Source organism: Pholis gunnellus (assembly GCF_910591455.1).
Source record: "Pholis gunnellus genome assembly, chromosome: 21".
Classification (NCBI taxonomy): Eukaryota; Metazoa; Chordata; class Actinopteri; order Perciformes; family Pholidae; genus Pholis; species Pholis gunnellus.
This window is the reverse complement of record NC_136548.1, coordinates 2,494,956-2,512,904: the sequence shown is the minus strand read 5'-3', so window position 1 is coordinate 2,512,904 and position 17,949 is coordinate 2,494,956. Positions and strand designations below refer to the sequence as shown.

The following is a 17,949-nucleotide window of genomic DNA, read 5'->3' as shown; positions in this document are numbered from 1 at the left end:
CCTGCAGCCTCTTGTGATGTTTTAGACGAACGATGTTTTCTTGCAGACGTGTAGACTTGAAGATGGGTAATGAGAGAGCTACGCCCGGCTGCTGGAGCCCCCGGACTCCTCTCACTGTTTCTTTTAATTACAACTGCACAGAGGAGATGTTAGGAGTGGAACTCAAAAGAGTGCAGCGTGGAACGGTTGTTTGTTCTCTGATCGCACCTAAAGAGTGTGACAGATACTTCTTTCATGTCTGCTCAGGTTCACTTTTACATTCCTGCGACATCAGATCAAAAGAGATCATATGAAAAATGCCTCTTTGTTGTTCTATATCTGTATCAGGTAGTGTATCTCTCTGCCTCCACTGATACTCTGACTCCCTCACCTTCAGCTGTTCCAGGTCAGGTCTCTCCATGCTGACCACCGCAGCCAGCAGCTGATCCTCCAGACCGTCTCTGGTCACTGTGAAATTTATTAAGGTGCACTGGGCCTGCAGCTCCGGCTGGTAATGAGGGCTGGCGAGCTTGGTGTGTAGGATGAGACGGAAATTAGGGTTGTACTCGCACTCCTTGTCTCCGATCTTTATGTACCTGGTAAACAAGAGCCAGAAAACTTCTGATCATTAAGAGCCACTAAATGGAGGTAGAGATTCTAAAATAGGAAGATGTTATCAAAGCAGACACCAGATAAGGGGATTCATAGATAACTGCAATGCTTTATACTGCAAGTCCAAGGTCTGATGTCTAACTCATTCCTGTATTAAGAATGTCAGGTCACTATCAATTGAACTATTATGCTGGTGTTATTCTATGTTCCTTGTCAACAAATCCCACAAAAACACAAAACTAATGTCAATACTTTGACTTCCCTATTCTGTCTGTGACACTCAGCTCATTGGTTCCTACTGAAGACTTTCAATACAGATCACAAAGACATTGCTTCATTTTCTAACAGAACTTTCATAATCAAACAATCAATTCTCTCTCACTCTGACCTGGAAAAAGTCATTCATGCATTCATCTTTTCAAGACTGGACTACTGTAACTCCCTTCTCTCTGGCATCAACCAGAAGTCTCTCTCTCTCCTCCAACTAGTTCAGAACACAGCAGCTCTGCTTCTCACTGGTTTTAACAGACGACATCACATCACCCCAATCCTGGCTACAAAAAACTTTGTAAAGCTTGCAGTAGTATTTATCTGATACATACAATATGTGTATATTACAGTACGGATTGTAAAAAGGCTGTTGGTCCAGAACCTGCATCTCAAACAGATGTTGAAAGTGTTACAACTACAGTATGACAGTGTTGCTTTATGGAAGGGTGATAATAGTTATACTATTTGTAATTGAAGCTGTCATCATCTGATGTTTTGTGTCAATGTGATCATTTCACTCTAATGGTGATAAAGTAATTGATGTTTGTTTGTTTATTGACAGTGCAATCTTACTGTATGTACAAGTGGAAAGTCCTTAGTATAAGACAAGAGTGTTTTCACTCCCACTAAAACCGTAAGAAAGTTCTCTGATTTATACTCCATCATGTCAGAGGTGGAACACTGACGAGATGACATGTTTGCCAAAGAAAGGGCCGATATGAAACCCATACAATGTGTCAAACAGGCCGGCAGTGCTACAGTGCTGCTACAACACATGTTTATTATGAAAAAACGTATATTATACACATTGAATCCAGTGTGTTGAGGGTTTATGCAGACATGCATTAGTTGCTCTGCTCTAAAAACTTGAGTTCCTAACTATAGAGCTACCTCCAGGGGAGTCTTTAAATAATGCATTTGTAAATCTACATTTCCATGAGAAATGTTCAAACTCCATGTGCTGATCAAGAACAAGTGACTAAAGAAACCTTGAGGTGAGATTGTCTTGTTGGCAGGTAAGGTTTACTTAGCCCTGGCTCACAATGCTTTAAACAGGTTGAAGTCTTCTTTACCTGCCCTTCTTAATGGTTTCTCTGCCCAGCAGAGGACCAAGAACAGGATCCAATGTTTCCTCCAAGTTCTCTATCAGAACCACATCACCTGCTGCCAGTGCTCTCTCTACAGCATCCAGGTACCTGAGGACAAAACAGCAGAATCCCTCTGTCAAGATCTTCTTCCAAAGATGACCATGAGCACATCTCACCGCAATGCCTCTTACCCTCTCTGTCCCATGCGGATGACACGTAGGTTTTCACCATATTTGGCTTTGATCCACTTGATGCCTTGGAGCTGGGGGTCCACCATGAGGGGCCAACGCTGGCAGGAAGTGAGAATTGTGGCGTTTTCAGCGGACATCCTGTCAGCGGGCAGCCCCTCATTCTGCCACGCCGCGATGTCGGCGTCGTCTGTCAGCATGGTCAGAGGGTCTAGGTCAGGGGTCACTGGGATGGGAACCTTACAGATGATAGCGACGAGTACATATTCAGTTTGCATCATTTAATACTACTACTACTAATAATCATCATAAATGAATATATAGCATATAAGTTCTTAATGACCTTTTTTTTGTTACAGATCTAAAAAGTATTGTGTTAAGATGGTGATTTTATATGTGGGTTTGGATATATTGTTCCGCATCTGATTTCCATCAGCAGGAGAAAACATAAGCAGCTCCTGTTGACCAATCACAGACAGGTCGTAAAGCTGCAGAACTACATCATGGGGATGTAAGCTCACAGATGTATGAAGACAGTATTCTCACCATAGATCACCATTTTAAAAGAGATGCCTTGAAAACTGTTGACAGGACGCCTCAAACTTCAAATAAGGTCAATTATATGTCTTTGTAAAAAAAAAAATGTAATCCATAAAAGCATTATATTTGTAAAACTTTCTCATATTAAAATGTGACATCATCCCAATATAAAGTCTGTGAGTTGAGAAGGAGAATGTGCAGCGGCTGATGCGCTTGGCCAGCAGTGACCTTTGGAGTGACTGGGTGCCATCTAGAAGTCCAGCCCCCCGTTGTTAGAATGAATCCCAGTGTAAGCTGTGCTGCATGTTAACACGGACAGTCTGTCAGCTTGTTTAAAACCTGTCTGATCATCCGACTGCTTGTGCTTGTTGCCCAGTCAGATTTTTAGCAATGTTGGTGCGTTTCAAGATTTCAGTAATTACTTTAGTAAGTGCAGTGTTATAATAACCCACAGACATTAAGTTAAAAATGTGTTTTCTTGAATATTGTCTTCCCGCTCAGTGATCCCCACAAGCATCCTGAGCTGACAGATAGTTCTTGAGAGCTCCATGCGGTATCTCCATAGCTGCTGTAATCCTGACATCTAGTTACATTTTTGAGTGAGAGCACGTCAGCCATCCACCCTTAATGCACCAGTGAGGCCACCCACCTCCAGCTGACTGAGATAGGGCCTCCAGGTGTTGTCCATGAGCTGGAGCCGGTAGCGTTTGGTGAAGTATCCCAGGTAGGAGATGAAGGCGGTGATGAGGAGGACGTCCCCACATAGAGTCCTCCTCTGTTTCTTGAAGTTTTCTACAGCCTCTGCCCAGCGAACGTTCTCTGATGCTAGACCTCCCACCTGAACCACAGGGACAGACCGAGAGCACATTGATCTATTTCCCTACATTACTGTAACATATTCTCCACAGGCAGCCTGAAAAATGTAATCTAAATTTGTCTACAGCTGCCGTTGTTGATGCTCAGCCTCATAAACACCAGGACATCTCCAGAACAATAGCATCTTGTACCCTTCAAGTCCTTTTTATTAGGTTTTCATATTGTTTATCACCTCTCTGCTCGTGTACCCTCTCCTCTACTTTACTGCAGAAATGATCCAACTCGCCTTCAGGGATCAATTAAGTTCACCTTAATATCTTGTCTCTTCCAAACTCTGATACTGACTGTAACGTCTCCGCATACATCCCAGAGACACTGTACTCTTCAGCAAGTTGTGACTGACGAGCAGAGCACAACCTCTCATGCTTTTGTTGCTCCTGTCTCCTGTCGGCCTTTTGAAATCTTCTTCTGCATAATGTACATCATCATACTAACAGTGTCAACACTCCTCTTTTTGATGAGCTGCTATCAGCAGGACATTTACACCCTGCCAGCTAACGGTGGGATTTATATGTGTGTGTGTGTGTAAACATATGTGCTGTGCACCTAAGAAAAAGACAGCTGCACTAACAAGCAGATGTAAAAAATAGCTTTTAGGTGTATGTGTGTAAAAATACACGTTGGTGCACTCGTGGTGTCATGCGAAAGCTACAATCTTTTTCTTTTTGTTTTAATTTTTCTATTCACATTTATACTTTGTTAGAAATCATCTATAATGTGATGCTTCAACATCGATAGATTCAACTGCTTCCGACTGTCATTTACACTCTATATTTGTATGAGTCAAGCTGATGAGATGTACGACATCAGAATTGAACCATGTACGTACATAAACCAGCTAATGACTTGCCAAGCTTTATCCTGCAGTGCACAACAATGGTGAGGACTGATGACGTCTCATGTCCGCATGTTTTAAGGATATTGTTGTTTACATTTTTGACGAATCGTTGCTTCGAGTGCGAGCAGCTGCTATTTGTACTCAGATTACTCTGGTAATGAAGAAGATGTTCTCGAGTTATTAAGAGTGCCTTTTTCCTTCTGACCACGTCGTTGGACGTCTATCATGTCCTCCGTGGACTCCACCACAGAGTGGGTTCAGTTGACTGTTGCAAGGTGCAAATGATGTGTGTGTGTTTGGATTTTAGTGAGTTATGACTCTATGAAGAAGTTGTTTGTAAATTGTGTCACAACTGCAGACATATTACGGTCATTTGTCAAATTGCATAATCAGTTCATAATAATGTTTTGTATTGGTTTTCGTCCATACCAAACATGTATATGTGCATTTAGGACAAGCACAGCGAAAAGTAGTTTGTGGGTATTCATGTCTATCAATACAAGTTTGTATCCATCTGTATCTCTCTGAGGGAAAGAGCAAGTGGGACAGATGGGAGTGTGTGTGTGTGTGTGTGTGTGTGTGTGTGTGTGTGTGTGTGTGTGTGTGATGCTGGTGCTCTGTGTGACCCCGGTGTTGCCCTCCTCACCAGGCGGTTGGCCAGCGAAATGGTGCGCGCCGTTGACTCTGCTTCCTGTTGGCACTTCAGCTTGTCTGCAGTGGCTTTCTCAAACTTGGCTGTCAGCTTGGCCAGGTTCTCATTAAGGTGCTGATAGGCCACAAACACACAGACAGACACACACAGGAATAGAGACAGATTGGCACTTGTTCAAATACAGCGCGGTCCTAAAGAAACGTCAGCAACAAAGAACAGTGAAAGCTAAAGTCTCTCCATGAAAGAAACTTGGGAGTGTGTGAACAGTTGGGTAAAAGTTATCATTCCCTCTGCTATGGATTTATTTGGCATATGGAAGCAATTAGCACAAGGACAAACAGGATTAATCGGAGGAGAGGCACACAGGTTCAGTAGATTAGTCTGAGCATTCCTAATTCCCCTTGGCTCCGAACCCACTCTCCACTCAAGCGATCTGAATGAGGGCTGAGAAATGACAGCGAGAAGTCCTGCTGGATCTTATTACGAGTCGTCACCCGGCAGGGTTTGATGTAAGCAGCCGTCGCAGCGTCCCGAGCACCACGGGCTGCTGGGGCTGATGGGCTGAATGTCAAATGCCACGGAGAAACAATTATTTACAGCTGCTTTTATCAATAGGGTTTTAGGTTGATGGATTTGGTTTTAGATTAATGAACAGTAAAAGCCTTTAATAGCACTCACACCAGCTTTGCATCGATGAAATGCTCATGGTATATCACTTCTGGCAGAGCTCATGTGTCAACTGTCACTCAAGCCTTGATAAAATAAATCATATCCTGAATAAATGCTCCTTCTTATAGCCTCTGGTTGTTTTTATTCTATTTCTGTGGCATTCAATTCTTATTGTATTGCATATCTTCTGGGTTTGACAGAGCTGAGCTTTCTGGCTTTCACAAGTCATTGCTCAGCCCACAATCTGTTTTGTACAAACGTCAGCCAACCAACTTAAGTTTAAAGACACCCCTTAGTGTTTCTGTCAGTCTCTTCAAGCCCTTTCTTTCATAATGTATCTTCAGGATTTTAGATATTGAAATTGCCTCCTTTTGAAACAGATACTTGGCATGTAGCAGATCAACTTTTCATTTCCTGTAAGCTCATTCTGATGTGATGGCTTACATTGATCTTGCTCTTGATTGCGGCGAGCTTCTCCTGTGCAGTAGCCAGCTCTGCGTTGGCCTTGCTCAGAGCCTGCCGCTTGGGCTCCACCTCGCAGTAAACCTCGTAGAACTTGACAACGTTTAAAACCCAGGAGCACAGGCCGGCTGCCGCGTTCGACTTGGAGGCCACCAGATCAGGCTGGAACTCTGGATCCTGAGATCGACAACATGAACAAATACTGTATAAAATAAATAAGCAATAATGATGAACATGATTTAACATTTGTATTTGACCACCACTATTGAAAATATTAAAGCTCTTTTAGCAGACATATAAAAACATGTTACATCCATAGTCTGTAAATTAAATCAGTGTGGTGCACATAGTATAATTTGACTGGTTTATTTTCTCCGTCTGTCATCGAGATGCTCAGCAGCCATAATGGGCCACTGTCATCTTAGTCACGCCTCTGCTAAATGTAGGACTTATTAGTGCACTTTTTCCAAGCAGCAGACACTGCACACTGTGCGCCGTTAGCTTGGACTTTAACCTTTGGGTACCTAGCCCTATTTTTAAGCCTCTGCTCGAAAATTGCATACCCATACTAAAAAGAGTGTCTTTATCTAACTATAATAAAGGAAACAATTGTGAGATTTGGTCAGATGTGTAAATATCAGTGTATATGTTACTGGTTAAGAGTAAATGAAGATGGCACACAGCTGAAATTGAAAAGTTTCAGGTTCGCCTGAATAAAAAAGCCTTTTTATTGTTATTATTTCTTGAAATGAGGCAGTGGTTACCTTAAAACATCTCCCAAATCATAACACAACATGTCAACAGTCTCTCTGCAAATTTTGACATTGATAAAGTGAAGCATAAAAAAGTTAGAGAGGTTTTAGTACAGAGAGGTCAGGCGAGGTGAAGCTAAATTGTCATTTTGGAACCAGCTGTTCCAGCTGTTCCATTGTAATTTTATATACTATATAACTATATATTTCACTTGTTTAATCACTAATAGTGTTCAATCTATCCTAATACAGAAGTTTGGCATCAATTTGAGGGCCAGAATCCTCTGAGCCTATGAACTATGGATGATTCTCGTCTGAATTCCAGTCTTCATGTGTGTATGTGAGGCTTTCTCAGCATATGATTGGTCAATTTCAGTCAATGACACCTCGTTCGACGCGTCAGTCTCAAGAAAATGGATACGCCGAAAGTGAAATCCCTTCCCCCCGGTCCCCCATGCTTGTCTCACCTCCCTTTCTCCAGGAAACAGATGAGAAACAAACAGAATATACGTCGAAGCCATATTTGAATTGAAATAAGCGGGGATTTATCTGTTCTCTTCAAGAAAATCTGCTCAAGGTACGAAGCATTTATGATTATTAGAGGTGGAGCTGTGTGTTCTTCTGGTGCTTGTTGGCTGTATCTCTGTAATGGTTTCACGGAGAAAAATTCTGAAGATATCTCTGGATTCTGTGTCGAATTCTCTTGCTTCCTGATGTATTGGTTGTCCGTGTTAGCTTTTAGCTTTGTGTTCGTAGCTTTGTCCGGAGTGCGTAGCTTGCCGAGTCATGGCGAAAAATACGTGATATTGTGGTAAATCTTCGAGTTGATTATATTAGTGTGTGTATAATTGTGTTTGCAGTGTGTAAAATGGCTTCGATGATATTTTACCCAGAATCTCTTCGTTAAGTGGGTATATAACATGTGTGTAGCATATGTATAACATATTCGTTTCTGAAAAGTGCATTCTACGACACTCTCTTTGCTAAACTTTCTCTCTGGAACCCCAAATGGTCCTCTCTCGTTACCCAAAGTTAATGAATGAGGGCTAATTGAGATGCTCACCTGCAGGTAAGGCTGAATAGCTTTGAGGGAAGCCTCTGGGACCTTCTCCTTGTTGAAGTTTATCAGAGAGTCCAGGAACGCATCCACTTTGGCCATCATCACCTTTGCGGCCTTCCAGCTGCGATCTTTTGGGACTTTGCCGCCAGGCGCTGTCAGGACCATGACTGCCGCTGTGACGTTGGTCACGGCCACCACCGGAGAGCCGAATGACTTCAACTCTGTCAGGTTATTCTGAGGTAGGCCAGATAGAGGGAATAATGAATGGAAAATGAAAGAGCTATGATTTAATTGAACAACTGCATATCTCTGCTTTCTGCTGGGGGAAAAGAGGGAGAAAAAGGATAGGATTAGACTAAAGAAAGAAGAACCTCTGCTGACTTTGGGAAGACAACAGATAATTATAATTAGGGCATCTTAAGAGAGCTCTGAGCAGTGATTGAACTGCTGTTCTGCTTGTTTGAACATGGAGCACCTTTAAACACAGAGGGTGTTTTTGGAAATCCCAGAGGCTGCTCATAAACCTACACGGGATGAGAGGATGAAGTAAAATGCCTGCAGAACAGAGAGAAGACATTATTTTAACAAAGACCCAGCGAAAGCCTGTGATTCAATACTCTTCTCTACAGTTCAAGGCCTGTGTGGACAGAATGTATTCCACTGAAGCTGGAAAAACAAAATCTAACAAAGACAAAAGAACACAACCCCTCTTTAAAAAGAAGAAAACAAAGAGAAAAGAGAGTGATGGAGACATGACGGGGGATATGAGAGTAACTGACCTTGTTGAGAGTGTTCAGGGCATCCTGAGCAGCAAGGAGAGCTGGTTCTGCCTTGGTCAAGTCCGCCTCACAGTCTCTCTGTTTGCCACTGACCACCACAGCAATGGCCGCCACCTTTTGCTCTTCCTCATCAGCAACTGCCTTCTCCCTGGACACCTTCTCTGTTTCTATCCCAACCACCTGGGGGAAGCACACAGGATGTATTGCTAAAACAAGTTTTCTATTTTTATCTTGAAGAAGAGAAAAAAGTGGAATTATATGTGACTTATTATGCAAATTGTAATCATTTGCACTGGTCAACTTGCTGACAAACTTCAAGCGGTTCCACATGTAGAGAACACCACCAAACCTCAACAGACATCTCAAAACTAGGGCACATAAAGGACCAACTGTCTGCATAGCTGCATAGCACTCGAGGTCCCGTACTGTACGCAAGAAAATACCAATACTCTACAATGGTATTCTTTTTTTCTGTTTTCTGATAAATAACACATGTTCTTGCCTGGATCAGCTTGTCAGCATCCTCGTTCTTTTGCTTGAGTTCCACTTCCTGAGCAGCCAGCTTGGCCTTGAGGTCGTCCACCTACCAGAGGATGAGACAGGGACACCAAGAGGTCGGTAAGATGTGACTGGATGATACTACAGCCAAGACTCAATCATGTTTACTAGACCAGAATGAAAGTCTCTCTCTCGCTCTCTCTCTGTATATATATAATATCACCGTTGTTTGTAGGCTTGTCAATAAACCCTTAATTCAAACTGAAAGCTAGCTTTAGGAACAAGTACAAATACTTTACCTGAGCATTTTAGATCAATTTAGCAAATTTCCCAAGATGTTGGTTTGTGTAGCTGCTTCAATGTGAGAAGAAAAGAAGACTTTAACTTAATTAGAGTCGTCATTATATATTTTTGACATATACATAAATTTGACCTCTGCATTTAACCCATCTCTGGCATATTGGGAGCAGTGGGCTGCTGAGAAGGTTTAGTGTCTTGCTCAGAGACACTTCGGCACAGGACTCGTAGGATCGAACTACCGACCTTGCGGTTGCCGGACGACCCTCTCTACCCAATGCGCCCCGGCCGCCCCATACACATACACTGATATGAGTTGAGTGGTCGATACAGCACAGGGCTGAACTGCTGACGAGAATCTATTTTGTCTCATTAACTGATATAAGCAAAAATCAGTGTGTATATCATGGGCACTAATGAATCTATCGCTATCATCTAATTGAATCTCTCAGGCGGGTTTGAAGGGCCGACCGTTTGTTTAGTTGTTTGTATCCTCGTTGGATCTTATTTGTAATACAATCGCTGATCGAGCCGATGGCATTTCTATTGAAACCTAAAGATCTCCTCAATTCTTCAACGCAGAAAGAGGACTCTGTGCTTCAGGAAAGTTGAACAAATAAGCTTCACAAAGTACCATAAACCATGAATTTGACCTTTAATCTATTACTAGAAAAGAAACGTAGTCTGTCCAAGTAGATAAAGGGCCAGGAAAAAAAAGAATGGCATGCACATCTGGAAAGAAAATAAAAGCTTTAGGATCAAGAGCTGCTATCAGCACACACACACGCAAACACACACATAAATGCACAGACCAAGGTCGGTCGTAAAGAGAAATTAAAGCTGTTACAAACTCCTCATAACTCCCCGACAAATAGGGCTCTGCATTACCGTCCGACTCCATCAGAATGTTGCACTGGGGAAATCAAAACGGACCGTTTTTCATGCTTGTCTTTCAGCTAATTAACAAACAGGAAATCAGGCCAGGGAGAAGACAGCCCTTTCGGGTTGCAACGATTCTGTGCAAAAGATTCGGTCGAACATTAGACGAGCACCAAGTGAGCCATCAACATGATGAATAGCCAGAGGGAAGCCGGGGGGGGGGGGGACAGACTAATTGGTGGGAGACATGGGTGATGTTCAATATTCAATACATCTGTGTTAATCCACTACAGATGGAAATCCATGTAGATTAGAGCCATTGTAGAGTGTTATACCAAAGCAAGAGGCTATCGCTGTTAATCCACATGTGTGGACATAGAGCCATGTGGCTGTGTGTGTGTTTGAAAGGGAAAAAGTCAAATGATTAGAGATTCTATTTAAACACCACTCTGGTGACTGCTAGGAGTTACTAACTGCTACTACCATTCATGCTATCATTACTACTTACACTTAGACTAGTATTACCAGCACTACGTCTTCTACTAATGTTATCACACGACTGGGAAGGACACAGCCTCTACAAAATGAAGCAGAGAAAAACATGGAACTAATGTGTCCTCTGGGGAGCAGATGACTCATACACTTATACACAGCATCTCCTACAACCCCCGCCCCACCACACACACCTTCCATCCTGTTGTTTATCATGACCACAGCAGCCCCTGGTGAGCCACGGATCCTCTTGCACAGAATGTTAAGTAACAGTACTTATGGTAGCGTGGCGATCCGTGTGGATGCACTAACAAACACAGGAAGCATTAATGGTGGCTGGCTGCTGTAAACGGTGTGCTCTCTAATTAAAAGGCTTCTCTATTACCATACAGCCCCTATATATGAGTGTGTGTGTGTGTGTGTGTGTGTGTGTGTGTGTGTGTGTCGGCTCATTCCTAGGAAACACAGGACACTCTGTGGCTTTCAACACATTGATGTCACTTATGTGGAAGGAGTGTTTATGCATGTGTGTGATTGTGCGGGTGGGTATATGTGGGCATGTTTATGCAACGCAATGGAGATGCACGGGTAGGGGTGAAATTATGTATATGTGTGTGTGTGTGAGACATTTTACATTCACTTGCACTGTGGTAGAGCCACTATAATTAGGGCTGCTTCACACACAAACCCTGTGTTGCATTATTCATATCTCTCTTTTCTGCAAAGGTGTGGAGATGGTAAAAATGTGGACAAATGGATCCAGGTGTGGATATTAAAGATGGAAACATGACATGCTTCAAATAAACATTTCTCGTGACAAAATAAAGAAAAGGACAAATAGTCACGGTGTTTTTCTACTCTTCGTATAGCGTAGTATGGGCCGTGCTTTCCAGCATGTTACACGTTCTCTGTAAAGTAAATCACAGCTCTGCACCTTCTCTCCTGTCACTCTATCTCTCACTCACCTCATCAGCTCATCACTCTCACCTGCTCACTCTGCTGCACCTACTATTTAGACCCCAGTCTCACACACACTCACTGCCAGATCGTTCTCCGCATTATGCCAGACCTTCCAGCGTTTACCCTCTGACTGGTTTCCCGTTACCGACTCTGCCTGTTTGGACTTCTCTGCCTTGCCTCTGCCCCGGTGAACCACTCAGCCTTCTGTCCTCGACCACGAGCTCCTGCCTCTGCTTCCTCTGGGTTCTGTCTGCCTTCTCCCTTGGCGGCTTGGTGTTCCACCGTGTGGTATTCTACACCGGTGCCTATCCTAGACTGTTTACCTGTTGTGTGTTCAGTTGAGAACAAAGCTTTGATTCTAACTATTCAGTGTGTCTGTCGTACTGCTTCTGGGTCCTTACCACACCCGTTACAAAATGTAACTTATCAGAGTAGTTTTATTGCAAAATACTTCTTATACTTACTTGAGTCATTACTTTTATTTTGTTATATTTGGATACATTCATCGTGATCAGCTGGCGCTCTGTTAAGCTTTGTTTCTATGAACGGTGGCATTTATACTCTATGCTCCGGAACTATGAAGAGTCGAAAAGACGAGTGTGACTCATACATATGCCCGTAGACTGTGGGTGTAACCGACAAAGAGCCATAAACCAACCTCCTCAATGCAGAGGAGGGATTGTAGTAATCTCTAAACTCATATCTCATATTCATGAACTACTTTACTGCCTTCATACAAGCCCTCTGGAGAAACAAGTTAATAAGTAATGCGTGCATCATAAAGAAACAAAGGTTGAATATCCTGAAAACAATTTGGATTTGGCTGCAAAATATTTACTCAAATGTAGATTTAAGACTTCCTGTTTATACTTGACCTTCTTTGTATAATGCCTAGACATGTAAACAGTGTTTTTATTTGTGACAGTCACATGATCGTGCCTCTGGCTTCACAACGGCGAGTATGAAGAAAGCTTCATCCTGCACATGACTCTGTTCAGGCATCAGTGCTGACGCCACAGCAGGAGCAACGTTCTGGCTTTCTAATAGCACCAGCAGCTAATGGTTACGATCCTCTACCCACCACTAACCTACTACTAATGCAACTATTAGTACTACGTCTGTGACTAGTACATTACATTACATTCTACTACTGTTACTACTATTCATATTTCTACTGGTACTACTATTTTTGCTGGTTTACCTTCTATTACCACGACTATATTAATGCTAGTACTAGTACTACGTCAGCTACGTTTACATTTACTCCTTCTACCACTGCTACTACGACTTCGACCAGTGGTTGGGTTAGACCAGGGGTGTCAAACATACGGCCCGCGGGCCGGATCCGGCCCGCCACGTCATTTTATGTGGCCCGCGAATCCAGCAGCAAAAAAAAATAAATTTGAAAGTCGGACAATTTACAAATATCCGTTGTATCGCGCACGGCGGAGCTCCTCCCCGATCCGCACGCGCACACCTCCACCAGCGTATGTGGCAGCAGCAGCAGCAGCCCCCCTCCCCGTCGATGACGAAGAAGCAGCCCCGCCGACAACCGGCCCTTTGGGGGCAACCATGATGCTGATGCGGCCCCAGAGCGACAATGAGTTTGACACCCCTGAGTTAGACTCTTGTTCTCCGTCATTTTGACGGACAGTGTAGCAAAAATTCTGTCATCTGTTATTAACAGTCAATTTAATTTCTTTATTGTATGAGGACATAGGCTGAAGGCGTATTTAAAGGTGGAGTCTGTGATTGTAATCAATAGACTTTTTGTCATATTCAATAAATATCTCTTCATGGTCCGTTCATAGAAAGGCCTGACGCCGTCAATGTGAATCAAAGTGGATTGGACTGAAGGCTCCAATCAGCCCGAGTGGCTTTCCTTAATTACCTTTAGTACAACTACTACTAATGTCTGTTCTATTGAGCTTTTTGAATGAAGTTACACATTTCTTTGACTGAGACAGCAGCACACACAGCGGCAGCGCTCATGCTTCTGTATATGTATGTTATTTTAATAATTACTATATACTGAACGAGATTATAGATTGTTTATTTATAAGGGAAAATATAAAGAGACACAGACCGTGCGGTCACTTTTCTTGTCTACACACAAAGCAGATGCATGATTCTTTTCTCTTCTTCTCATGAACGAAAGACAACATGTTTCTAATTCCATGGCTCCAACTCATTTGCTGGTGAAGATCAAGGAATACGAACAAAAGCTCCTGAGTTGCTACTAAATGGACTACGTGGTGAGATTATTTTGTCAACTGCTATACTTTTAAGATCAGCTGTCGGAATTTTGGGATGTAAACTTGGAAAGAAAGAAAAAATAGATTTGCAAAATGAAATAAGACATTACCGATGTAGTTGCTATGATGGGTGAGGATGGTGTGTAAAATACTGCTTTGAGCATTGAGAGTAAAGTAGGGAACGTTTTGTTTGAAATGGCAGCCTGTTGACTGTACCTGAGCGGAGGTGCTGTTAAGCTTCAGCAGGCCGTTCTCCAGCCGCTCCATCTTGGTGGTGAGGTCTTTGCTCTTCTGGCCCAGCAGGCTGCGATACAGCTTGATCTGCTCCAGGAAGGACTTGGGCGTGGTGTAATTGTAGCGCCGCTCGTTGGCCAGGTACTCCCTTGATGTCTGATTGACACTCATGTGGACGTATGCCATGAACTTACTGACCGAGTCCTTCACTTGGAGCTGTGAGAGTTACAAATGACATAACTGGTTACTTCACAACAAAAGAAGATCACTGTGCAGATTTGTCTGGAAAGCAATATTTTCCTGAATTCAATTTGTGGAGCCTCTGGTCTGCTTTTGAACACGGTGCCTGACATTTGAAATATGTTTGGAGTGTGGGTGGCTTCATTCCATTCATGAGCTGTTCTCACATCAATATTCTGCACCTCCTGGAGGAACTTGAAGCTGACCGACTCCAGCGCCGCCTGTGGCCACTCGTGAAACCAGTCGATCGCTGTACAGTTCACCACTGCAGGGAACTTCCTGCTGCGAACCCTCAGTTTACTACCAACTGGAGAGAAACACAGAGCCACCTGCAATACAAGCACACACAGTTGATACAGCAGCGAGATCATACTCTTTTTCTTTCTCTGAGTACAACTGGAGTCACTGTCACACTGAGAAAAGAGAGGCAGGGGGATCCTGCACTTCTTTGTGGTCAAGAGTGGGAATGGAGAACTGTGAATTCATTATTTGCAGCGACATCATTAAGCAAATAAAGCCTCCAGCAAGTATGTGAATTAAAAGAGTGTGTTGAGCTGTGGGCTGAACAGCTGGCTTGTTGAGAAGCTCAGCCAGATGCTGGATACCATTAAAAAGAAACATGCAGAAGGCACACCAAAGACACTCCTGATCATGATCAAGTCTGGAGAAGGAAGTAGCCTCATACTTCTCTTACATTTCCTGTGACGATGGCTTCACACACTGAAACTTTAACTGAAGTACCATTACAGAAACATATATCTAACCCAGCTTTTTTTGTCAGTGACCCGTTATGTGAAGCCATACATGTGACGTCTGGTTCTTTACACTCTAATACGACTATCCATCAAGTGCAATGCTCACAATACACAGACTCTTCACATGTTCGTCACAGTACTGTTATTCCTGGCAGCAGGTTTGACATGTATCCGATATTTTGTGGATATTTGAAAAAAGGCACATTTATTTGGGAATGATGAAATACCATCTGAGGTCATTAAGGTTTACATAAATAGATATTTGGCTCCTCAGCAAGAAAGTTACCCCAGATAATGCAGAACCCATCTTGACAATTATGCAACCAAATAAGTTTCCAAATAATGAAATCATCACAAACCAAAACACACACATGGAGCGTGAGGCATTGTCAGGTTGGGAGCAGTTCATTCAATGATTGATTTTCACTTTTTGTTAGAGTAGTGAATGGTTAAAATATGAAGTATTTCACAAGGAAAAGGCAAAGTCCAGAAATAAATATCATTTTGGTTGGTCAAATTTGCATCTTGCAACCCCATTAGAGTCTCATACAGCCAGGTTGGGTCCACTGGTCCAAACCAATCTGCTCCGAGGTCTGATTGTAATAATGATTTATATGTCTGGCTCAGGATTTAAACTGGTGCTCATCCTGCAGAGTTAGCTCTGAATCATATTACCAACATTACCCTTTCCATGCAGACAGCCAAACAGTTAGTTATCCACTCTTTACAAACCCGTGCCCATGGCATTGCCTGCCAATTTCATTCACTCTCCAACACAGGCAACTTGAGCTGGGAGCGAGGCAGTGGTGGTGGATACTGTAATAATGACAGGATAAGCAACGCCCTGCAATCCCTCTCTCCCCAGGGGAACAAAGCGGCTACACGTTGGTGGAATTATCTGCAGCTAAACGGAGGCTTTTCTGCTCATGTCGGTGATGTATAAGGACGTTCAAAAGCATTCAAGTTCTTCTCAGAATGTCAGGACAGAAAATCGTCTCGGGAAAGGCTTCATTATAAAGCCAGATGCTTTCGAAGTACGAGGGTTTTTGTTATTTCGAATTAAGAGTGTGAGGCTGCATGCTATCACTCTAGTAAGAGACGGTGGAGATCAGATACAGATACAGTTCTATGGGCGAGATTAATGGAAAACTTTTCCTCTGAGGAAAGCCTCTGAGAACAACTTCATTTGGATGATTAGTAGTGAAATGCAGAACACACACACAGCTTTTTGACCTGCACTCGTCTGACTATCTGACTGGTTCACCTTGAGCTGTCTGCGAACCCGGTCGATGAAGAACTTCCAGCAGTTTTCTCTTGTATCCATCAATCCCGAGCTGCGGACCTCTGGCCTTACGCTGCCAATGATGTTCTCCATCTCGTCGTCCGGGAACAGGTCAGGAATCTCTCCTTGAATGAGTCAAATCAGCCACATTACCACTGGGAAGGAAAGACCACCAAGACTGTGGGAAGCAGACATTGGGATTTCATTCTGTTAAAGAGCTAAAGTTGTGCAAGAACTCTCCAGAACTTTCTTATCTTAAGATCTGAACTGACACTGAGACTCTCTTATCAAATGTAGCTGTGTTAATAGAGGTGGTGGCAGCAGGAGTTCATGCAGAGGGCTTATGCTAATGCAGCCTCACGGAGCAGAACACGGACTGTTGACATATAGGGACTACACACCACCTACACATTGAGTACAGATGTGCTCTTTTTTGAAAGCAGGCACTTGCAGTCGCTTGACTTTTACCCTCTGGTTAGCTCATGGCCTGTTCTGGTCTGACATTATGCTAACAGATAAACCCTGATCATCTCTGTACTAGTCTGATAACCAGATTGATTGATTCAATATTAAGTCTGATGTTGTGTTGATGTTAGCTCATTTTAGTTGGAGAAGGGGTTCCACCACCTTCATTTTCAGTTCCTAGGAGCAGTGAACTTAACGTTTTCCATGACAAGGAAAGGATTTAATAGATGATATTTCTGTAAGTAAAATCACAACAACCTCAGGCACAGTGGAATGACCACCCCGTTCCTAATCTGGCCAATACTATTATGGAAGGTTGGGTGTCGGTTCAAACAGTCACCAGAAACAATTATAGATATAAAAGCAGCAATGCTAGTGCTACATGACCGCTGGTGATAGCTTAGCTAGCTCTACTGAACACAAGCAGGAAAAGACAAACATGTCCACTGGTGAAACACGCCTCCTGTTTTACTGTTGTGATTACTGTGTAAAATATAGAGTAGCATGTAGTGTAATAGGAAGTAAACTCATGAAGTAAACTCCTAGCTATCTAAAGTTTGCTAACATTAGCCACTATAAGCTACTGTAGTAAGACTAGTGCCGCAAAACCCCTGAGAGTACTGAACTGAGCAAGTGTGCCTTTTATTCCATAGCATTCAAGTATTTATTTTTGAGGGGAAGATTGAATACATTTTCTTTTAGAAGTTCATGGTCTTGCTTTATGTCTTCGAATGTGTAATTAGATGTTCTAAAGTTGTCGTTGTACTGTGGTCCTGGCATCGGTTGGTATATGCCATCCTTTCCAAATGATATACTACATTCATGTT

General features: G+C 42.9%; 1 protein-coding gene across 1 annotated transcript in view; it reads right to left on the bottom strand.

Annotated features, from left to right (window-relative positions):
* The window catches only part of dnah9 (dynein, axonemal, heavy chain 9), a gene marked incomplete at both ends in the record, with an annotated part of 139,598 nt that overhangs the window by 44,848 nt on the left and 76,801 nt on the right, over positions 1-17,949 (bottom strand). The window contains 12 exons of the mRNA XM_079182856.1: positions 371-575; positions 1,935-2,057; positions 2,141-2,376; positions 3,327-3,515; positions 5,038-5,157; positions 6,157-6,351; positions 7,990-8,220; positions 8,766-8,945; positions 9,268-9,348; positions 14,363-14,596; positions 14,788-14,949; positions 16,640-16,782. Coding sequence (XP_079038982.1) covers positions 371-575; positions 1,935-2,057; positions 2,141-2,376; positions 3,327-3,515; positions 5,038-5,157; positions 6,157-6,351; positions 7,990-8,220; positions 8,766-8,945; positions 9,268-9,348; positions 14,363-14,596; positions 14,788-14,949; positions 16,640-16,782 — 2,099 coding nt within the window. The remainder of the gene's footprint in view (positions 1-370; positions 576-1,934; positions 2,058-2,140; positions 2,377-3,326; positions 3,516-5,037; positions 5,158-6,156; positions 6,352-7,989; positions 8,221-8,765; positions 8,946-9,267; positions 9,349-14,362; positions 14,597-14,787; positions 14,950-16,639; positions 16,783-17,949) is intronic.